Below are 24410 nucleotides of genomic sequence, written 5' to 3'. Positions count from 1 at the left end.
GGGGGTCGTCTCAAGAATTTCAGCGCGCAGTGGGCTCACTCGCAGGTAGATCCCTGGATCCTGCAGATAATATCTCAGGGGTACAGGTTGGAACTAGAGACGGATCCACCTCGCCGTTTCCTGAAGTCTGCTTTACCAACGTCCCCCTCCGACAGGGTGACGGTCTTGGAAGCCATTCACAAGCTGTACTCTCAGCAGGTGATAGTCAAGGTACCCCTTTTACAACAAGGAAAGGGGTATTATTCCACTCTATTTGTGGTACCGAAGCCGGATGGCTCGGTAAGACCTATTCTAAATCTGAAATCCTTGAACCTGTACATAAAGAAGTTCAAGTTCAAGATGGAGTCACTCAGAGCAGGGATAGCGAACCTGGAAGAAGGGGACTTTATGGTATCCTTGGACATCAAGGATGCGTATCTCCACGTTCCAATTTACCCCTCACACCAGGGGTACCTCAGGTTCGTCGTACAGAACTGTCACTATCAGTTTCAGACGCTGCCGTTCGGATTGTCCACGGCACCTCGGGTCTTTACCAAGGTAATGGCCGAGATGATGATTCTTCTTCGAAGAAAAGGCGTATTAATTATCCCATACTTGGACGATCTCCTAATAAGGGCAAGGTCCAGAGAACAGCTAGAGATGGGATTAGCACTGTCTCAAGAAGTGCTAAAACAGCACGGGTGGATTCTGAATATTCCAAAATCCCAGTTAATTCCGACAACACGTCTGCTGTTCCTAGGGATGATTCTGGACACGGTTCAGAAAAAGGTTTTTCTCCCGGAGGAAAAAGCCAAGGAGTTATCCGAGCTTGTCAGGAACCTCCTAAAACCAGGAAAGGTGTCTGTACATCAATGCACAAGAGTCCTGGGAAAAATGGTGGCTTCTTACGAAGCAATTCCATTCGGCAGATTCCACGCAAGAATTTTCCAGAGGGATCTGTTGGACAAATGGTCAGGGTCGCATCTTCAGATGCACCAGCGGATAACCCTGTCTCCAAGGACAAGGGTATCTCTTCTGTGGTGGTTGCAGAGTGCTCATCTATTGGAGGGCCGCAGATTCGGCATACAGGATTGGATCCTGGTGACCACGGACGCCAGCCTGAGAGGCTGGGGAGCAGTCACACAAGGAAGAAACTTCCAGGGCGTGTGGTCGAGCCTGGAAACGTCTCTTCACATAAACATTCTGGAACTAAGAGCAATCTACAATGCTCTGAGCCAGGCAGAACCTCTGCTTCAAGGAAAACCGGTGTTGATCCAGTCGGACAACATCACGGCAGTCGCCCATGTGAACAGACAGGGCGGCACAAGAAGCAGGAGTGCAATGGCAGAAGCTGCAAGGATTCTTCGCTGGGCAGAGAATCATGTGATAGCACTGTCAGCAGTGTTCATCCCGGGAGTGGACAACTGGGAAGCAGACTTCCTCAGCAGACACGACCTTCACCCGGGAGAGTGGGGACTTCATCCAGAAGTTTTCCACATGCTGGTAACCCGTTGGGAAAGACCAATGGTGGACATGATGGCGTCTCGCCTCAACAAAAAACTGGACAGGTATTGCGCCAGGTCAAGAGATCCGCAGGCAATAGCTGTGGACGCGCTGGTAACGCCTTGGGTGTACCAGTCGGTGTATGTGTTTCCTCCTCTGCCTCTCATACCAAAAGTATTGAGAATTATACGGCAAAGAGGCGTAAGAACGATACTAGTGGTTCCGGATTGGCCAAGAAGGACTTGGTACCCGGAACTTCAAGAGATGATCACGGAAGATCCGTGGCCTCTACCTCTGAGAAGGGACTTGCTTCAGCAGGGTCCCTGTCTGTTTCAAGACTTACCGCGGCTGCGTTTGACGGCATGGCGGTTGAACGCCGGATCCTAAAGGAAAAAGGCATGCCGGAAGAAGTCATTCCTACTTTGATTAAAGCAAGGAAGGAAGTAACCGCGCAACATTATCACCGCATTTGGCGAAAATATGTTGCGTGGTGCGAGGATCGGAGTGCTCCGACGGAGGAATTTCAACTGGGTCGATTCCTACATTTCCTGCAATCAGGATTGTCTATGGGTCTCAAATTGGGATCTATTAAGGTTCAAATTTCGGCCCTGTCGATTTTCTTCCAAAAAGAATTGGCTTCAGTTCCTGAAGTCCAGACTTTTGTTAAGGGAGTGCTGCATATACAGCCCCCTGTGGTGCCTCCAGTGGCACCGTGGGATCTCAATGTTGTTTTGGACTTTCTCAAATCTCATTGGTTTGAACCACTAAAAACTGTGGATTTGAAATATCTCACATGGAAAGTGACCATGCTACTAGCCCTGGCTTCGGCCAGGAGAGTGTCAGAACTGGCAGCTTTATCTTACAAAAGCCCATATCTGATTTTCCATTCGGACAGGGCAGAACTGCGGACTCGTCCGCATTTTCTCCCTAAGGTGGTGTCAGCATTTCATCTGAACCAACCTATTGTAGTGCCTGCGGCTACAAGCGACTTGGAGGACTCCAAGTTGTTGGACGTTGTCAGAGCTTTAAAAATATACATTTCAAGGACAGCTGGAGTCAGGAAATCTGACTCGCTGTTTATACTATATGCTCCCAACAAGTTGGGCGCTCCTGCGTCTAAGCAGACTATTGCTCGCTGGATTTGTAGTACGATTCAGCTTGCACATTCTGTGGCAGGCCTGCCACAGCCAAAATCGGTAAAAGCCCACTCCACAAGGAAGGTGGGTTCTTCTTGGGCGGCTGCCCGAGGGGTCTCGGCATTACAACTCTGCCGAGCGGCTACGTGGTCGGGGGAGAACACGTTTGTAAAATTCTACAAATTTGATACCCTGGCTAAGGAGGACCTGGAGTTCTCTCATTCGGTGCTGCATAGTCATCCGCACTCTCCCGCCCGTTTGGGAGCTTTGGTATAATCCCCATGGTCCTTTCACGAACCCCAGCATCCACTAGGACGATAGAGAAAATAAGAATTTACTTACCGATAATTCTATTTCTCGGAGTCCGTAGTGGATGCTGGGCGCCCATCCCAAGTGCGGATTATCTGCATTACTTGTACATAGTTACAAAAATCGGGTTATTATTGTTGTGAGCCATCTTTTCAGAGGCTCCGCTGTTATCATACTGTTAACTGGGTTTAGATCACAGGTTGTACGGTGTGATTGGTGTGGCTGGTATGAGTCTTACCCGGGATTCATAAATCCTTCCTTATTGTGTACGCTCGTCCGGGCACAGTACCTAACTGAGGCTTGGAGGAGGGTCATAGGGGGAGGAGCCAGTACACACCACCTGATCATAAAGCTTTACTTTTTGTGCCCTGTCTCCTGCGGAGCCGCTATTCCCCATGGTCCTTTCAGGAACCCCAGCATCCACTACGGACTCCGAGAAATAGAATTATCGGTAAGTAAATTCTTATTTTTTTGCCATATATTCCCTCACAACCTAAGAAAGCACCGTATTGCCAAATGCAGTCCTTTCGATCACAAAGAGGCAAGAAAGTCCGAGGTGCGTCTTTCCTTGCCAGAGGCAGGGGTAGAGGAAAGAAGCTGCACAATACAGCTAGTTCCCAGGAACAGAAGTCCTCCCCGGCTTCCACTAAAACCACCGCATGACGCTGGCGCTCCACAGGTGGAGCCAGGAGCGGTGGGGGCGCGTCTCCGAAATTTCAGCCACCAGTGGGTTCGCTCACAGGTAGATCCCTGGGCTATACAGATTGTGTCTCAGGGATACAAGCTGGATTTCGAAGTGATGCTCCCTCACCGTTACCTCAAATCGGCCCTGCCAGCTTCCCCCATAGAAAGGGAAGTAGTGTTAGCGGCAATTCACAAGTTATATCTCCAGCAGGTGGTGGTACAGGTTCCCCTCCCTCAACAGGGAAGGGGTTACTATTCCACAATGTTTGTGGTTCCGAAACCGGACTGTTCGGTCAGACCCATATTGAATTTAAAATCCCTGAACATTTACCTGAAAAGGTTCAAGTTCAAGATGGAATCGCTCAGGGCGGTCATTGCGAGCCTGGAAGAGGGGGATTTTATGGTGTCTCTGGACATAAAGGATGCTTACCTGCATGTCCCCATTTATCCAACTCATCAGGAGTACCTCAGATTTGTGGTACAGGACTGTCATTACCAATTCCAGACGTTGCCGTTTGGTCTGTCCACGGCACTGAGAATATTTACCAAGGTAATGGCAGAAATGATGGTGCTTCTGCGAAAGCAAGGAGTTACAATTATCCCATACTTGGACGATCTCCTCATAAAGGCGAGGTCCAGAGAGCAGTTGCTGATCAGCGTAGCACACTCTCAGGAGGTGTTACAACAGCACGGCTGGATTCTGAATATTCCAAAGTCGCAGCTGATTCCTACGACGAGACTGCCCTTCCTGGGCATGATTCTGGACACAGACCAGAAGAAGGTGTTTCTCCCGGAGGAGAAGGCCCAGGAGCTCGTGACTCTGGTCAGAGACCTCTTAAAACCAAAACAGGTGTCGGTGCATCAATGCACGCGAGTCCTGGGATAGATGGTGGCGTCATACGAAGCCATTCCCTTCGGAAGGTTCCATGCGAGGACCTTTCAGTGGGATCTGTTGGACAAGTGGTCCGGATCGCATCTTCAGATGCATCGGCTGATCACCCTATCCCCCAGGGCCAGGGTGTAAATTCTGTGGTGGCTGCAGAGTGCTCACCTTCTCGAGGGCCGCAGGTTCGGCATACAGGACTGGGTCCTGGTGACCACGGATGCAAGCCTCTGAGGGTGGGGGGCAGTCACTCAGGGAAGAAACTTCCAGGGGCTGTGGTCAAGTCAGGAGACTTGTCTGCACATCAATATCCTGGAACTAAGGGCCATATACAACGCCCTGAGTCAAGCGGAGCCGCTGCTTCGCAACCAACCGGTGCTGATTCAGTCAGACAACATCACCGCAGTGGCTCATGTAAACCGCCAGGGCGGCACAAGAAGCAGGGTGGCGATGGCAGAAGCCACCAGAATTCTTAGCTGGGCGGAGAATCACGAGCAAGCACTGTCAGCAGTGTTCATTCTGGGAGTGGACAACTGGGAAGCAGACTTCCTCAGCAGGCACGACCTCCACCCGGGAGAGTGGGGACTTCATCAAGAAGTCTTCACACAGATTACAAATCGATGGGAACTGCCACAGGTGGACATGATGGCATCCCGCCTCAACAAAAAGCTACAAAGGTATTGCGCCAGGTCAAGAGACCCTCAGGCGATAGCTGTGGACGCACTAGTGACACCGTGGGTGTTCCAGTCGGTTTATGTGTTTCCTCCTCTTCCTCTCATACCCAAGGTGCTGAGAATCGTAAGAAAAAGAGGAGTGAGAACAACACTCATTGTTCCGGATTGGCCAAGAAGGACTTGGTATCCGGAACAGCAAGAAATGCTCACAGAGGACCCATGGCCTCTGCCTCTCAGACAGGATCTGTTTCAACAGGGGCCCTGTCTGTTCCAAGACTTACCGCGGCTGCGTTTGACGGCATGGCGGTTGAACGCCGGATCCTAGCGGAGAAAGGCATTCCGGATGAGGTTATTCCTACGCTGATAAAGGCTAGGAAGGACGTGACAGCAAAACATTATCACTGTATATGGCGAAAATATGTTGCTTGGTGTGAGGCCAGGAAGGCCCCTACAGAGGAATTCCAGCTGGGCCATTTCCTTCACTTCCTACAGTCGGGAGTGACTATGGGCTTAAAATTAGGGTCCATTAAGGTCCAGATTTCGGCCCTATCCATTTTCTTTCAAAAGGAACTGGCTTCTCTTCCTGAAGTTCAGACGTTTGTAAAGGGAGTACTGCATATTCAGCCCCCTTTTGTGCCACCAGTGGCACCTTGGGATCTTAACTTGGTGTTGAGTTTCTTGAAATCTCACTGGTTTGAGCCACTTAAGACCGTGGACTTAAAATATCTCACGTGGGAAGTGGTCATGCTATTGGCCTTAGCTTCGGCTAGGCGTGTGTCAGAATTGGCGGCTTTATCATGTAAAAGCCCCTATCTGGTTTTCCATATGGACAGGGCAGAATTACGGACTCGTCCGCAATTTCTGCCGAAGGTGGTGTCATCTTTTCATTTGAACCAACCTATTGTGGTGCCTGCGGCTACTCGTTACTAGATGTAGTCAGGGCTTTGAAGATTTATGTAGCCAGAACGGCTGGAGTCAGGAAAACTGACTCGCTGTTTATCCTGTATGCATCCAACAAACTATTGCTCGCTGGATCTGTAACACGATTCAGCAGGCTCATTCTGCGGCTGGATTGCCGCATCCAAAATCAGTAAAAGCCCATTCCACAAGGAAGGTGGGCTCATCTTGGGCGGCTGCCCGAGGGGTCTCGGCATTACAGCTTTGCCGAGCTGCTACTTGGTCGGGTTCAAACACTTTTGCAAGATTCTACAAGTTTGATACCCTGGCTGAGGAGGACCTTGTGTTTGCTCATTCGGTGCTGCAGAGTCATCCGCACTCTCCCACCCGTTTGGGAGCTTTGGTATAATCCCCATGGTCCTTTACGGAGTCCCCAGCATCCACTAGGACGTTAGAGAAAATAAGATTTTACTTATCGGTAAATCTATTTCTCTGACGTCCTAGTGGATGCTGGGAACTCCGTAAGGACCATGGGGAATAGCGGGCTCCGAAGGAGGCTGGGCACTCTAGAAAGATTTGACTACCTGGTGTGCACTGGCTCCTCCCACCATGACCCTCCTCCAAGCCTCAATTAGATTTTGTGCCCGGCCGAGGTTGGATGCACACTAGGGGCTCTCCTGAGCTCTTAGAAAGAAAGATAGACTTAGGTTTTTTATTTTCAGTGAGACCTGCTGGCAACAGGCTCAATGCAGCGAGGGACTAAGGGGAGAAGAAGCGAACTCGCCTGCTTGCAGCCGGATTGGGCTTCTTAGGCTACTGGACACCATTAGCTCCAGAGGGATCGACCGCAGGCCCAGTCCTTGGTGTTCGGTCCCGGAGCCGCGCCGCCGTCCCCCTTACAGAGCCAGAAGAGGTCCGGAAAATCGGCGGCAGAAGACATCAGTCTTCTCCAAGGTAGCGCACAGCACTGCAGCTGTGCGCCATTGCTCCTCATGCACACCTCACACTCCGGTCACTGATGGGTGCAGGGCGCTGGGGGGGGGGCGCCCTGAGCAGCAATAAAAACACCTTGGCTGGCAAAAATACCACAATATATAGCCCTAGAGGCTATATATGTGGAAAATACCCCTGCCAGAATCCAGAAAAAAGCGGGAGAATAGGCCGCGGAAAAGGGGCGGAGCTATCTCCTGCAGCACACTGGCGCCATTTCTCCTTCACAGATCCACTGGAAGGAAGCTCCCTGGCTCTCCCCTGCAGTCTACACTACAAGGGTAAAAAAAAAAAAAAAAAGAGAGGGGGGGCACTAAATTTAGGCGCTGTATAAATTATATAGAAAAAGCAGCTATAGGGGACATAACTCAGTTAGTCCCTGCATTATATAGCGCTCTGGTGTGTGCTGGCATACTCTCACTCTGTCCCCCCAAAGGGCTTTTGTGGGTCCTGTCCTCTGTTGGAGCATTCCTTGTGTGTGTGCGGTGTGTCGGTACGGCTGTGTCGACATGTTTGATGAGGATAATGATGTGGAGACGGAGCAGATGCCTTTAGAAGGGATGTCACCCCCTGCGGGGCAGACACCTGAATGGTTGAGCTTATGGAAAGAAATGAGTGCACGTATAGACTCCTTACATAAGAAATTTGACGACATGCCAAATGTGGGACAGCCGACTTCTCAGCTCGTGCCTGTCCAGGCGTCGCACAGGTCATCAGGGGCTCTAAAACGCCCGCTACCTCAGACCGCAGACGTCGACACTGATACTGACACCAGTGTCGACGACGATGAGTCTAATCTGATGCCCACTAAGGCCATTCACTGCATGATTGAGGCAATGAAAGAGGTGTTACACATTTCTGATATAAATACAGGTACCACTAAAAAGGGTTATGTTTGGGGAGAAAAAACTACCCGTAGTTTTTCCCCCATCAGATGAATTAAATGAAGTGTGTGAAGAAGCGTGGGCTTTCCCTGATAAAAAAAATTGGTAATTCCTAAGAAGGTACTAATGGCGTTCCCTTTCCCGCCGGAGGAAAGGTCACGTTGGGAAACACCTCCTAGGGTGGATAAAGCGCTCACACGTTTGTCAAAAAAGGTGGCACTACCGTCTCCGGATACGGCCGCCCTCAAGGAACCTGCTGATAGAAAGACGATACCAATGCGCTCTAGATAAAATGTTATATTCTTTGTCAATTGTTTTTATTGTATATTTTTAATTTAATGTGTATATTGATACTGGCCGGTATCTGACTGTATTAATTGTGTATATTTAAAAGTAAAAGGAATTCAATTTATACAAAGTGAGAAGCGCTGTCTTATTTGGTTTTTTGAACCTGAAGTCTGTATATACACACTCAGGCATTATACTTAGGCCAGCTATTGCGTCAGCTTGGATGTGCAGTGCTGCCGCTGCGTGGTCAGATAAACTGTCAGAAAATATTGACACATTAGACAGAGACACGATCCTGTTAACCATAGACCATATAAAAGACTCAGTCTTATATATGAGAGATGCACAGAGGGAAATCTGCCGACTGGCATCTAAAGTTAGTGCATTGTCCATTTCTGCTAGGAGAGGCTTATGGACTCGCTAGTGGACAGGAGATGCAGAATCTAAAAGGCACATGGAAGTGTTGCCATATAAAGGTGAGGAATTATTTGGGGATGGTCTCTCGGACCTAGTTTCCACAGCAACGTCTGGGAAGTCAGCATTTTTACCCCATGTCCCCTCACAGCCTAAGAAGGCGCCGTTTTATCAGGTTCAGTCCTTTCGGACCCAGAAAAACAGGCGTGGAAAAGGCGGGTCTTTTCTATCCAGAGGCAGAGGTAGGGGAAAAAGGCTGCAACAAACAGCAGGTTCCCAGGAGCAAAAGTCCTCCCCCGCTTCTTCTGCCAAGTCCGCCGCATGACGGTGGGGCTCCACAGGCGGAGCCTGGTACGGTGGGGGGCCGCCTCAAGAATTTCAGCGATCAGTGGGCTCGCTCACAGGTGGATCCCTGGATCCTTCAAATAGTATCTCAGGGGTACAAACTGGAATTCGAGGCATCTCCACCCCACCGGTTCCTAAAATCTGCCTTGCCGATTGCTCCCTCAGACAGGGAGGCGGTGCTAGCGGCAATTCACAAGCTGTATTCCCAGCAGGTGATAATCAAGGTACCCCTACTTCAACCAGGCCGGGGTTATTATTCCACACTATTTGTGGTACCGAAACCGGACGGTTCGGTGAGACCCATTTTAAATTTGAAATCCTTGAACACATACATAAAAAAATTCAAGTTCAAGATGGAATCGCTCAGGGCGGTTATTGCGAGCCTGGAAGAGGGGGATTACATGGTATCCCTGGACATCAAGGATGCTTACTTGCATGTCCCCATTTACCATCCTCACCAGGAGTACCTCAGATTTGTGGTACAGGATTGCCATTACCAATTCCAGACGCTGCCGTTTGGACTGTCCACGGCACCGAGGGTATTTACCAAGGTGATGGCGGAAATGATACTGTTCCTGGGTATGATTCTGGATACAGTCCAGAAAAAAGTGTTTCTCCCGGAGAGGAGAAAGCCAGGGAGTTGTCATCTCTAGTCAGAGACCTCCTGAAACCAAAACAGGTATCAGTGCATCGCTGCACGCGGGTCCTGGGAAAGATGGTGGCTTCTTACGAAGCAATTCCCTTCGGCAGGTTCCATGCCAGAATCTTTCAGTGTGACCTGTTGGACCAGTGGTCCGGATCGCATAAATATTCTGGAACTAAGGGCCATCTACAATGCCCTAAGTCAAGCAAAATCCCTGCTCCTACACCAGCCGGTGCTGATCCAGTCAGACAACATCACGGCAGTCGCCCATGTAAATCGACAGGGTGGCACAAGAAGCAGGATGGCGATGGCAGAAGCCACAAGAATTCTCCGATGGGCGGAGAATCATGTACTAGCACTGTCAGCAGTGTTCATTCCGGGAGTGGACAACTGGGAAGCAGACTTCCTCAGCAGACACGACCTCCACCCGGGAGAGTGGGGACTTCATCCAGAAGTCTTCCAGATGCTGGTAAACCGTTGGGAAAAACCACAGGTGGACATGATGGCGTCCCGCCTCAACAAAAAGTTAAAAAGATATTGCGCCAGGTCAAGGGACCCTCAGGCGGTAGCTGTGGACGCTCTGGTGACACCGTGGGTGTACCAGTCGGTTTATGTGTTCCCTCCTCTGCCTCTCATACCAAAGGTATTGAGAATAATAAGAAAGCGAGGAGTAAACACCATTCTCGTGGTTCCGGATTGGCCGAGACGAGCGTGGTACCCGGAACTTCAAGAGATGCTCTCAGAGGACCCGTGGCCTCTACCGCTCAGACAGGACCTGCTACAGCAGGGGCCCTGTCTGTTCCAAGACTTACCGCGGCTGCGTTTGACGGCATGGCGGTTGAACACCGGATCCTAAAGGAAAAGGGTATTCCGGAATAAGTCATTCCTACGCTTATTAAGGCAAGGAAAGATGTTACGGCAAAGCATTATCACCGCATATGGCGGAAATATGTTGCATGGTGCGAGGCCAAAAAGGCCCCAACGGAGGAATTTCAACTAGGTCGATTTCTGCATTTCCTGCAAGCAGGAGTGAATATGGGCCTAAAACTAGGCTCCATTAAAGTACAGATCTCGGCTCTGTCGATTTTCTTTCAAAAAGAACTAGCTTCAGTACCTGAAGTTCAGACATTTGTGAATGGAGTGCTGCATATTCAGCCCCCAATTGTGCCTCCTGTGGCACCTTGGGATCTCAACGTGATGTTGAGTTTCTTAAAGTCACATTGGTTTGAGCCACTAAAAACCGTGGATCTGAAATATCTCACGTGGAAAGTGGTCATGTTATTGGCCTTGGCTTCAGCCAGGCGAGTGTCAGAATTGGCGGCTTTATCATGTAAAAGCCCTTATCTGATTTTCCATATGGATAGGGCAGAATTGAGGACTCGTCCCCAATTTCTCCCTAAGGTGGTGTCAGCGTTTCACCTGAACCAGCCTATTGTGGTGCCTGCGGCTACTAAGGATTTGGAGGACTCCAAGTTGCTAGACGTTGTCAGGGCCCTGAAAATATATGTTTCCAGGACGGCTGGAGTCAGAAAATCTGACTCGCTGTTTATCCTGTATGCACCCAACAAGCTGGGTGCTCCTGCTTCTAAGCAGTCTATTGCTCGCTGGATTTGTAGTACAATTCAGCTTGCACATTCTGTGGCAGGCCTGCCACAGCCAAAATCTGTGAATGCCCATTCCACAAGGAAGGTGGGCTCATCTTGGGCGGCTGCCCGACGGGTCTCGGCTTTACAACTTTGCCGAGCAGCTACTTGGTCAGGGGCAAACACGTTTGCAAAATTCTACAAATTTGATACCCTGGCTGAGGAGGACCTGGAGTTCTCTCATTCGGTGCTGCAGAGTCATCCGCACTCTCCCGCCCGTTTGGGAGCTTTGGTATAATCCCCATGGTCCTTACGGAGTTCCCAGCATCCACTAGGACGTCAGAGAAAATAAGAATTTACTCACCGGTAATTCTATTTCTCGTAGTCCGTAGTGGATGCTGGGCGCCCATCCCAAGTGCGGATTGTCTGCAATACTTGTAAATAGTTATTGTTAACTAAAGGGTTATTGTTGAGCCATCTGTTGAGAGGCTCAGTTGTTTTCATACTGTCAAACTGGATATAGTATCACGAGTTGTACGGTGTGATTGGTGTGGCTGGTAAGAGTCTTACCCGGGATTCTAAATCCTTCCTTATTATGTCAGCTCGTCCGGGCACAGTGTCCTAACTGAGGCTTGGAGGAGGATCATGGTGGGAGGAGCCAGTGCACACCAGGTAGTCATAAATCTTTCTAGAGTGCCCAGCCTCCTTCGGAGCCCGCTATTCCCCATGGTCCTTACGGAGTTCCCAGCATCCACTACGGACTACGAGAAATAGAATTACCGGTGAGTAAATTCTTATTTTCTCGTTGTCCGTAGTGGATGCTGGGCGCCCGTCCCAAGTGCGGACTGTCTGCAATACTTGTATATAGTTATTGCTTAAATAAGGGTTATGTTATGGTGCATCAGGGTGACCTGATGCTCTGTTGTTGTTCATACTGTTAACTGGGTAAGTTTATCATGAGTTATACGGTGTGATTGGTGTGGCTGGTATGAGTCTTACCCTGGATTCCCAAAATCCTTTCCTTGTACTGTCAGCTCTTCCGGGCACAGTTTCCCTAACTGAGGTCTGGAGGAGGGGCATAGAGGGAGGAGCCAGTGCACACCAGTAGTGCTAAATCTTTCTTAAAGTGCCCTGTCTCCTGCGGAGCCCGTCTATTCCTCATGGTCCTTATGGAGTCCCCAGCATCCACTACGGACTACGAGAAATAGATTTACCGGTGAGTAAAATCTTATTTTCATCCGATTTCAGGCATTCGGCCCGATATATCGGATGAAATCGGGCATTTTGGAGGTGTATCCGCTCCGATGCGCGTTCCCGTGAGCATCGTATCGGATCCTCCAGATTGAATGTGCTGCACATTCAATCAGGTCCGACCTGGCGGATGGCTGGGATCGCCCAGGATCGACCCAAGATACATCGTATGCAAAAGGACAGCATACGATGTATCTTGGCCAATCCTGCCCTCCGGGAGGCTGCCGGGGCGATCGCCTGCGACACGTGGTCGCATAAGTGTATGGGGCCCTTAAGGACTGCGTTGGACTTCTTCCCTTTTCTTATATAGACACAATGGCACTGTGGGGCTGATTTACAGGTAAACGCTGCTCTGATTTTTTTTTATGCACATGGGCGATGTTTGAGCGGTGATAAGAGCAGGACTGGCTATAGCTGTTTTTTTGTTTTTGTTTTTTTACAAAGGAGAGGACAGAATTCCCATTGTAGCCCTTTATAATTAAAAGGCTGACTCAGACCATTATAAAGTTCAGGTCAGCCGTCGTTTAGCCATCTGTCACGGGCTGCTGCTTTATATCTGAGGGCCTCCCATCTGGAATAAGTGGTTACGTGTGTAATGTCCAGCCACGTTGTACCCTGTGATTCAGAGGTCTGGCACTCCTGTCCTGCAGCCCAGTGACAAGCAGCTGACTGTACCAGTATCTATCAGCTCTCCACCTTTCTCCTGGCCATTAAGTCACAGCCTCTACAAACTTCAAAGTTTCCTGGTAAAGGTTTGAAGGTTGGAAACCGCAGGAACACAAAACCCTTCCACTAATAATGCATGTAAACAAGGCACAGCTTCAAAATAGTAATTATACATGGGATGTGGGTAAGAGAGTAGGCTCAAGCCTTTGAAATCTCTGTGTTCCGTGCCAGCTCATTATCTAGCAAGACACTGTGTGACAGCAGTCTTGTTATTATGCACCCACAAATTGCCGTACGTATAGAAAGGAAATTTATGTGTGTGGGGGGGGGGGGGGAGCCGGCTTGGCCTGTTCTTCTTTTTTGTTTTCCAATACTGTGACATAAGCAATTCATAATTGAATATGGAGGTCATTCCGAGTTGTTCGCAAGCTGCTTTCGTTTGCGGTGCAGCAATCAGGCTAAAAAAACGGCACTTCTGCGCATGCGGCGCAATGCGCACGCACAACGTACTATTACAACGACCGATGTAGCTTCACACAGGGTCTAGCCGATGCATTTCAGTCGCACTGGTTACCGCAGAGTGATTGACATGAAGTGGGCGTTTCTGGGTGTCAACTGACCGTTTTCAGGGAGTGTTCGGAAAATGCAGGAGTGGCTGGGCGAACGCAGGGCGTGTTTGTGACGTCAAAACAGGAACCGAACAGTCTGAAGTGATCGCAAGCGCTGAGTAGGTTTTGAGCTACTCTAAAACTGCACAAAAAAACTTTGTAGCAGCTCTGCGATCCTTTCGTTCGCACTTCTGCTAAGCTAAAATACACTCCCAGTGGGAGGCGGCATAGTGTTTGCACGGCTGCTAAAAACTGCTAGCGAGCGAACAACTCGGAATGACCACCTATGTGCCTTGCTTTATAATGGGTATAAAATGTTGGCGTTGAGTAACAGTCTCAATTAGGTGATTATCTAAGGGACACTAAAGCTAAATTCTCAGTATATTATAGTATGCAAAACACTGTAATAGGGAAATAGGGCCTTATTCAGGTTTGTTAGCAAACCAAAAAAGCACACTAATAACCATGTGCAGTGCAGGTGGGGCAGATGTAACGTGCAGAGAGAGTTAGATTTGGGTGGGGTGTGTTCAAACTGAAACCTAAATTGCAGTGTCAAAATAAAGCAACCAGTATTTACCCTGCACAGAAACAATATAACCAACCCAAATCTAACTCTCTCTGCACATGTTATATCTGCCCATCCTGCAGTGCACATGGGCCCTCATTCCGAGTCGTTCGCTCGGTATTTTTCATCGCATCGCAATGAAAATCCGCTTAGTACGCATGCGCAATATTCGCACTGCGACTGCGCCAAGTAATTTAACAATGAAGATAGTATTTTTACTCACGGCTTTTTCATCGCTCCGGCGATCGTAATGTGATTGACAGGAAATGGGTGTTACTGGGCGGAAACACGGCGTTTTATGGGCGTGTGGTTGAAAACGCTACCGTTTCCGGAAAAAACGCAGGAGTGGCTGGAGAAACGGGGGAGTGTCTGAGCGAACGCTGGGTGTGTTTGTGACGTCAAACCAGGAACGACAAGCACTGAACTGATCGCACAGGCAGAGTAAGGTTGAAGTTACTCAGAAACTGCAAAGTAGTTTGTAATCGCAATATTGCGATTACATCGTTCGCAATTTTAAGAAGCTAAGATACACTCCCAGTAGGCGTAGGCTTAGCGTGTGTAACTCTGCTAAATTCGCCTTGCGACCGATCAACTCGGAATGAGGGCCATGGTTTTGCTCATTAGTGTACTTTTTTTGGTTTGCTAAGAAACCTGAATAACCCCCATAGTCCTCAACATTGTGTGAACAGAGTAGTTTTGCTACTCTTTCATTTTGGTGTATACTTGAATATGATAGTATAATACTTCTAAAATAAAAGATACTGAAAATAATAATAATAATTACCACGGCTGAATGATCCCTGGCGGCTTATTCAATTACTCCTGATAGCCGGCAGTATCGGGGATTTTTTTTTTTAACCTGCCTGGAGGCAGGAGACAAAAAAAAATTCCTGACGCATTTTCACAAGTGTGAACGTGATCCGGGAACATATCCCAGATCCTGTGTTTCTTGCACGAAAACGGTGCAGTTGTTGGGGTTCATTCCGAGTTGTTCGCTCGCTAGCAGTTTTTAGCAGCCATGCAAACGCTATGCCGCCTCCCACTGGGAGTGTATTTTAGCATAGCAGAAGTGTGAACGAAAGGATCGCAGAACGGCTACAAAATAATTTTGTGCAGTTTCAGAGTAGCTTCAGACCTACTCAGCGCTTGCGATCACTTCAGACTGTTCAGTTCCTGTTCTGACGTTACGGACACGCCCTGTGTTCGCCCAGCCACGCCTGCGTTTTTCCTGGTACGCCTGCGTTTTTCCGAACACTCCCTGAAAACGGTCAGTTGACACCCAGAAACGACCACTTCATGTCAATCACTCTGCGGCCAGCAGTGCGACTGAAAAGCATCACTAGACCCTGTGTGAAACGACATCATTCGTTGAAATAGTACAACGCGCATGCGCAGAAGTGCCATTTTTTTGCCTGATCGCTGCGCAGCGAACGAAAGCAGCTAGCGACCAACTCGCAATGCCCCCCTTATGCGGAAAAAAAACGGGAACCGATTGAATTGCCCGAAAGCACCATCAGGCAATGAATCGCGGTAAAGTCCTGTTTATTCCTGTGAAAACTGTGTTGATCAATTTAATTCGTCCTGATACATTTTTGTTTTTACATTGTAAAAAGTTTTTTGATGTAAAACTCCAAAGATTCTGCGTGTAATGTTTTCTGAGCATAATTGTTCCCCTATGACAAGGATGATTTCCAGTTCACTTCAAAGCATCGATAATGAACAATTTAATCGCTGTAAACGCCAAGGTTTTTCTAGATGAAACTTGCTAGAAATCAAGGCACTTGCCTGACTCCAGCCAAAGTGTGCAGGATAATAAATAACACAGTCATGTCTCACTCGCTCTTTCTGTCTGTATTACAGAGCTGACGCTGAACCCACCTGAGGGAATTGTGGCAGGTACGTCTTCACCATAAATCTCACTCCTAAGGTTCACTCCAGGACACTCCTGACAATCAGATGCTCACCCATATGGTGATGTTCCTATTCTCTAACTTACAGAACTTGGGAATTACATTTGTCCACTGATTATTACCTTTCCAGTGGAAAATCCAAACTAGCTTTTGCTTTTAAACTGTTTTCTAATGAGCTACGTCCTTAATATATGTTAATAAATGGACCCAGTATCAGCAGGATCACGTCCGCCATCCCTGTTCCCTCAGGGACTGCGGTGTGGGACCGTGTGCACAGAATTCCAGGGGAACTGACCTTATTGTGGCATGGTTAGGAACAGACAGAAGACAAAGCAGTTTAATGCGCCCTACACATTTGTCGATCCGCCACCGAGCTGCCAGACGACGGATACGGGCGACCCGGCGGCTGGGGGTGGGGGGCAGTGACGGCGGGAGTGAAGTTTCTTCACTCCCCCCGTCACCCGGCTCCATAGCAGTGCAGGCAAATATGGATGAGATCGTCCATACTGGCCTGCATGCACAAGCGACGGGGCACCAGCGATGAACGAGCGCGGGGCCGCGCATCGTTCATCGCTGGTGCCTACACACTGAAAGATATGAACGGTATCTCGTTCATTAATGAACGAGAACGTTCATATCTTTCAGTATTTTCGCCCAGTGTGTAGGGCCCATAACACCCTAGATTTGTTCGTAGGCTAAACAGTGAGATAATAATTTCTTTTCTAGCACATACTCCCATGTGACAGACACAACGAAGACATTTCTTTTTCAGGTAACAGTCCAGTTTAATCTGAAATACATTTCTGGGGTTCCATTCATTAGGTAGAATTCATTATTGGATGAACCATAGAAAGTGTAGTTAAATTGACCAAACAAACCTTATCTGTAAAATTGATTGCAATCCCTTTAATTGACATAAAAAAAAGTTATTTAGTTCATCTGACACATTATAAAACTTCTAGGGGTCAAATTCAATTGTTTTCACATACCCTCTCACACCCAATCTCCCAGCTAAAGTGACAGGACGATATTAATTTTTTTGCTGATCACTGAGAGTAATTGGGTGGCCATTATTTTCCGTGCACTGTGTTTAGATGCGTAAAACTGCTAGACCTGTCTAATCTATTGGGCGCGCTGCCGAAAATGTGCGCAAAGCCGTACTTTTTGCACATTTCTGCTCGCCACCTCGGGTGGATGCGAGCACTAATGGGTGTCCACAGCACTCGTGTCTGATCCGCACAACAATTGAATAGCTCCGCCAGGTGCCCAAAAAATCAATTGCGTTCCTTGTAATATAATCGGATCTGTTGATCGTGTTTTTAAGACTGGTTTGATCGTTTACATCATTTGAGACCACAAGTAAAGTGATGTCCTGCCAAACGTATACCAATTGGTTAGAGTCTTAAAGGAAAACTCTAGATATAAAATTGTTCTAAGCCTTCTCTCAGCAGGTAGAACTGTGGGGTTTTCATGGTGGGATCGCTGTGGTTTGTGGCATCTTCACACCTGCTGCAAACAATTCTCAATGTATGAGATCCTGGAAAATCTTTGAAGATTTTTGCTGTGCGGGATCTCGGAAAACCTGCTTTGGCAACTCCACACAGCGCTGTTTCCAATATCCCGGGCTATTCTACTTGGGTGCCTGCAGCCATCAGTATTTGCTGGAATCAGAGCTACTGGAATGGGGCCTGTTGGTTGTACTTATTGGGGGGGGATTCAAAAGGCCTTTTATACCTATCCTGCTCCTACTGTAGTCACAGTCCTGGAAATACAGAATTTATTCTCACAGTCCAGCTTCAGTTATGTGGGTAGGTCGACATCTGGTCTGTAAGTGCTCCAGGTAAGTGATAAAGCACAAGACAGGATGCATTAAAAATGTCAACAAAATGGATTTAAGTGACAATCTGTTTGACATTTTATTATTAAAATCCTAATTTCTCTAACGTCCTAGTGGATGCTGGGGACTCCGTAAGGACCATGGGGAATAGACGGGCTCCGCAGGAGACTGGGCACTCTAAGAAAGATTTAGTACTATCTGGTGTGCACTGGCTCCTCCCTCTATGCCCCTCCTCCAGACCTCAGTTAGAATCTGTGCCCGGACAGAGCTGGGTGCTTTTAGTGAGCTCTCCTGAGCTTGCTAATAAGAAAGTATTTTAGTTAGGTTTTTTTATTTTCAGAGAGCTTCTGCTGGCAACAGACTCTCTGCTACGTGGGACTGAGAGGAGAGAAGCAAACCTACTAACTGCGGCTAGGTTGCGCTTCTTAGGCTACTGGACACCATTAGCTCCAGAGGGATCGAACACAGGACCTGACCTTGTCGTCCGTTCCCGGAGCCGCGCCGCCGTCCCCCTCGCAGAGCCAGAAGTCAGAAGCCGGCAGAAGCAAGAAGACATCGAAATCGGCGGCAGAAGACTCCTGTCTTCACATGAGGTAGCGCACAGCACTGCAGCTGTGCGCCATTGCGCCCACACTACCCACACACTCCGGTCACTGTAGGGTGCAGGGCGCAGGGGGGGGGGGCGCCCTGGGCAGCAATTAGGATACCTCTTGGCAAAAAGACACATATATACAGCTGGGCACTGTATATATGTACGAGCCCCCGCCATTTTATTACACAGACCCGGGACTGAAGCCCGCCGCTGAGGGGGCGGGGCCTTCTTCCTCAGCACTAACCAGCGCCATTTTCTCTTCACAGCTCCGCTGAGAGGAAGCTCCCCAGGCTCTCCCCTGCAGTATCAAGGTAGAAAAAGGGTAAAAAGAGAGGGGGGGCACATAAATTTAGGCGCAAAATTATCATAAACAGCAGCTACTGGGTAAACACTAAGTTACTGTGTAATCCCTGGGTTATATAGCGCTGGGGTGTGTGCTGGCATACTCTCTCTCTGTCTCCCTAAAAGGCCTTGTGGGGTCCTGTCCTCAATTAGAGCATTCCCTGTGTGTGTGCGGTGTGTCAGTACGTTTGTGTCGACATGTTTGACGAGGACGGTTACGTGTAGGCAGAACAAGTGCAAGTGACTGTGGTGTCGCCGCCGACGGCGCCGACACCTGATTGGATGGATATGTGGAAGGTGTTAAATGATAATGTAAGCTTGTTGCATAAAAGGTTGGATAATCAGTCAGGGTCTCAACCCGTGTCTGATTCTGCAGCTCAGAGGCCGTCAGGGTCTCAAAAGCGCCCACTATCCCAGTTGGTTGACACAGATGTCGACACGGAGTCTGACTCCAGTGTCGATGACGATGAGGCAAAGTTGCAGCCTAAAATGACTAAAGCCATCCGATACATGATTATAGCAATGAAGGATGTATTGCACATACCGGAGGAAAACCCTGTCCCTGACAAAAGGGTATATATGTATGGGGAGAAAAAGCAAGAGGTGACTTTTCCCCCTTCACATGAGTTAAATGAATTATGTGAAAAAGCATGGGATTCCCCCAGTAAGAAAGTGCTGATTTCCAAAAGGTTACTTATGGCGTACCCTTTCCCGCCAACGGACAGGATGCGCTGGGAATCCTCCCCTAGGGTAGATAAAGCTCTGACACGCTGATCTAAAAAGGTGGCCCTGCCGTCACAGGATACGGCCGCCCTAAAGGATCCTGCAGATAGGAAGCAGGAAAGTATCCTGAAGTCTGTTTGTACACACTCAGGTACTGTACTGAGGCCGGCTATTGCGTCGGCCTGGATGTGTAGTGCTGTAGCAGCATGGACGGATAATCTGTCTGAGGAAATGGATATCTTAGACAAGGATACCATTTTACTGACCCTGGGGCATATAAAAGACGCTGTCCTATATATGAGGGATGCCCAGAGGGACATTTGCCTACTGGGCTCTAGAATAAATGCAATGTCAATTTCTGCCAGAAGGGTCCTGTGGACTCGGCAATGGACAGGTGATGCCGACTCCAAAAAGCACATGGATGTGTTACCTTACAAGGGTGAGGAATTGTTTGGGGACGGTCTCTCGGACCTAGTTTCCACAGCTACGGCTGGGAAGTCAAACTTTTTGCCATATATTCCCTCACAGCCTAAGAAAGCACAGTATTACCAAAAGCAGTCCTTTCGATCACAGAGAAGCAAGAAGGTCAGAGGTGCGTCCTTTCTGGCCAGAGGCAGGGGTAGAGGAAAGAAGCTGCACAACACAGCTAGTTCCCAGGAACAGAAGTCCTCCCCGGCTTCCACTAAATCCACCGCATGACGCTGGGGCTCCACAGGAGCCAGGAGCGGTGAGGGCGCGTCTCCGAAATTTCAGCCACCAGTGGGTTCGCTCACAGGTGGATCCCTGGGTTATACAGATTGTGTCTCAGGGATACAAGCTGGAATTCGAAGTGATGCCCCCTCACCGTTATCTCAAATCGGCCCTGCCAGCTTCCCCCATAGAAAGGTAAGTAGTGTTAGCGGCAATTCACAAGTTATATCTCCAGCAGGTGGTGGTAAAGGTTCCCCTCCTTCAACAAGGAAGGGGATACTATTCCACAATGTTTGTGGTACCGAAACTGGACGGTTCGGTCAGACCCATATTGAATTTAAAATCCCTGAACATTTATCTGAAAAGATTCAAGTTCAAAATGGAATCGCTCAGAGCGGTCATTGCAAGCCTGGAGGAGGGGGATTTTATGGTGTCTCTGGACATCAAGGATGCTTACTTGCATGTCCCCATTTATCCACCTCATCAGGAGTACCTCAGGTTTGTGGTACAGGACTGTCATTACCAATTCCAGACGTTGCCGTTTGGCCTGTCCACGGCACCGAGAATATTTACCAAGGTGATGGCGGAAATGATGGTGCTCCTTTTGGAAGCAAGGGGTTACGATTATCCCATACTTGGACGATCCCCTTATAAAGGCGAGGTCCAGGGAGCGGTTGCTGATCAGCGTAGCACTCTCTCAGGAAGTGTTGCAACAGCACGACTGGATTCTGAATATTCCAAAGTCGCAGCTGATTCCTACGACGCGTCTGCCCTTCCTGGGCATGATTCTGGACACAAACCAGAAAAGGGTGTTTCTCCCGGAGGAGAAGGCTCAGGAGCTCGTGACTCTGGTCAGAGGCCTCCTAAAACCAAAACGGGTATCGGTGCATCACTGCACGCGTGTCCTGGGAAAGATGGTGGCGTCATACGAAGCCATTCCCTTCGGCAGGTTCCATGCGAGGATCTTTCATTGGGATCTGTTGGACAAGTGGTCCGGATCGCATCTTCAGATGCATCGGCTGATCACCCTGTCCCCCAGGGCCAGGGTGTCTCTTCTGTGGTGGCTGCAAAGTGCTCACCTCCTCGAGGGCCGCAGGTTCGGCATACAGCACTGGGTCCTGGTGACCACGGATGCAAGCCTCCGAGGATGGGGGGCAGTCACTCAAGGCAGAAACTTCCAGGGGCTGTGGTCAAGTCAGGAGACTTGTCTGCACATCAATATCCTGAAACTAAGGGCCGTGTACAACGCCCTGAGTCAAGCGGAACCTCTGCTTCAAAACCAACCAGTGCTGATTCAGTCAGACAACATCACGGCAGTGGCCCATGTAAACCGTCAGGGCGGCACAAGAAGCAGGGTGGCAATGGCAGAAGCCACCAGGATTCTTCGTTGGGCGGAGAATTACGTACTAGCACTGTCAGCAGTGTTCATTCCGGGAGTGGACAACTGGGAAGCAGACTTCCTCAGCAGGCACGACCTCCACCCGAGTGGGGACTTCATCAAGAAGTCTTCATGCAGATTGCAAATCGATGGGAACTGCCACAGGTGGACATGATGGCGTCCCGTCTCAACAAAAAGCTAAAAAGATATTGCGCCAGGTCAAGGGACCCTCAGGCGATAGCTGTGGACGCACTAGTAACACCGTGGGTGTTCCAGTCGGTCTATGTGTTTCCTCCTCTTCCTCTCATACCAAAGGTGCTGAGAATTGTAAGAAAAAGAGGAGTGAGAACAATACTCATTGCTCCGGATTGGCCAAGAAGGACTTGGTACCCGGAATTGCAAGAAATGCTCACAGAGGACCCGTGGCCTCTGCCTCTCAGACAGGACCTGTTACAACAAGGGCCCTGTCTGTTCCAAGACTTACCGCGGCTGCGTTTGACGGCATGGCGGTTGAACGCCGGATTCTAGCGGAAAAAGGCATTCCGGATGAAGTTATTCCTACGCTGATAAAGGCTAGGAAGGATGTGACAGCAAAGCATTATCACCGTATATGAAAATATGTTGCTTGGTGTGAGGCCAGGAAGGCCCCTACAGAGGAATTCCAGCTGGGTCGATTCCTGCACTTCCTCCAGTCAGGAGTGACTATGGGCCTGAAATTAGGGTCCATAAAGGTCCAGATTTCGGCCCTATCCATTTTCTTCCAAAAAGAACTGGCTTCACTGCCTTAGGTCCAGACGTTTGTTAAAGGAGTGCTGCATATTCAGCCCCATTTTTTTGCCACCAGTGGCACCTTGGGATCTTAACGTGGTGTTGAGTTTCCTGAAATCCCACTGGTGTGAGCCACTTAAGACCGTGGAGCTAAAAAGTATCTCACGTGGAAAGTGGTCATGCTGTTGGCCTTAGCTTCGGCTAGGCGTGTGTTAGAATTGGCGGCTTTGTCATGTAAAAGCCCCTATCTGGTTTTCCATATGGATAGGGCAGAATTGCGGACTCGTCCGCAATTTCTGCCAAAGGTGGTGTCATCCTTTCATTTGAACCAACCTATTGTGGTGCCTGCGGCTACTGGTGGCTTGGAGGATTCCAAGTTGCTTGACGTAGTCCGGGCTTTGAAGATTTATGTGACCAGAACGGCTGGAGTCAGGAAGACTGACTCGCGGTTTGTCCTGTATGCATCCAACAAGCTGGGTGCTCCTGCTTCAAAGCAAACTATTGCTCGCTGGATCTGTGGCACGATTCAGCAGGCTCATTCTGCGGCTGGGTTGCCGCATCCAAAATCAGTGAAGGCCCATTCCACGAGAAAGGTGGGCTCTTCTTGGGCGGCTGCCCGAGGGGTCTCGGCATTACAGCTTTGCCGAGCTGCTACTTGGTCGGGTTCAAACACATTTGCAAAGTTCCACAAGTTTTGATACCCTGGCTGAGGAGGACCTTGAGTTTGCCCATTCGGTGCTGCAGAGTCATCCGCACTCTCTCGCCCGTTTGGGAGCTTTGGTATAATCCCCATGGTCCTTACGGAGTCCCCAGCATCCACTAGGACGTTAGAGAAAATAAGATTTTACTCACCGGTAAATCTATTTCTCGTAGTCCGTAGTGGATGCTGGGCGCCTGTCCCAAGTTTGGACTTTCTGCAATACGTGTATGTGGTTATTGCTTAATAAAGGGTTATGTTATGTTGGCATCCATTGTTTGATGCTCTGTTGTTGTTCATACTGTTGACTGGGTAAGTTTATCACAAGTTATACGGTGTGATTGGTGTGGCTGGTATGAGTCTTACCCTGGATTCCAAAATCCTTTCCTTGTAATGTCAGCTCTTCCGGGCACAGTTTCCTTAACTGAGGTCTGGAGGAGGGGCATAGAGGGAGGAGCCAGTGCACACCAGTAGTACTAAATCTTTCTTAGAGTGCCCAGTCTCCTGCGGAGCCCGTCTATTCCCCATGGTCCTTACGGAGTCCCCAGCATCCACTACGGACTACGAGAAATAGATTTACCGGTGAGTAAAATCTTATTTTCTTTGTTTGATTTTTTTTTTAAAAAATAGTAGCAAATTGGCAAAATAGTTTTTATTTTTTAACAATCTTTCTGTGCCATCTAGAAATGCCTCTTGTGCTGACGTGATTGGACGGAGCCTCCATGTTTTGTTTTTTTCTTGTTTTGCAGGCCCCATTAATGAAGAGAATTTCTTTGAATGGGAAGCTCTGATCATGTGAGTTACTCATAGTGAGCGCTGTGTTATTAAGTGAAACAGTAACACTATTGTGCATACATTACCAGTGTGGATACATCCTCTGTGCTCCAAGTAATCCCCAAACGCTTTCATTTTCTCTCCCGTGGCCTGTAATTTACAGGACCCTTCCTATAAGCAGGCCTTACCTGTACAGCAAAGGGTGATTGCAACCTGCTGCACGCAGTGCCTGAAGCAGGGGATCAGTGGTTAGGGGGCTGATGTATTAAACCTGAAGAAGTGATAAGTGGAAGGTGATAACGCACCAGCCAATCAGCTCCCAACTGTAATTTTTCAATCACATAATGATTGGCTGGTGCGTTATCACCTTGCATTAATCACTGCTTTATCACTTCTC

At 48.8% G+C, this 24410-nt stretch overlaps 1 protein-coding gene across 2 annotated transcripts in view; it reads left to right on the top strand.

The window, feature by feature from the left end:
* The window catches only part of UBE2G2 (ubiquitin conjugating enzyme E2 G2), a 123296-nt gene that overhangs the window by 73856 nt on the left and 25030 nt on the right, over nt 1-24410 (top strand). For both annotated transcript variants that reach the window (XM_063933079.1, XM_063933078.1), the window contains exons 2-3: nt 16163-16198; nt 23989-24034. In XM_063933079.1, the coding sequence (XP_063789149.1) occupies nt 16163-16198; nt 23989-24034 (82 nt within the window). The remainder of the gene's footprint in view (nt 1-16162; nt 16199-23988; nt 24035-24410) is intronic.

The sequence above is a fragment of the Pseudophryne corroboree genome, chromosome 7 (genome assembly GCF_028390025.1).
Source record: "Pseudophryne corroboree isolate aPseCor3 chromosome 7, aPseCor3.hap2, whole genome shotgun sequence".
In the NCBI taxonomy this organism is placed as follows: Eukaryota; Metazoa; Chordata; class Amphibia; order Anura; family Myobatrachidae; genus Pseudophryne; species Pseudophryne corroboree.
This window is presented reverse-complemented; position numbering and strand designations above follow the sequence as displayed.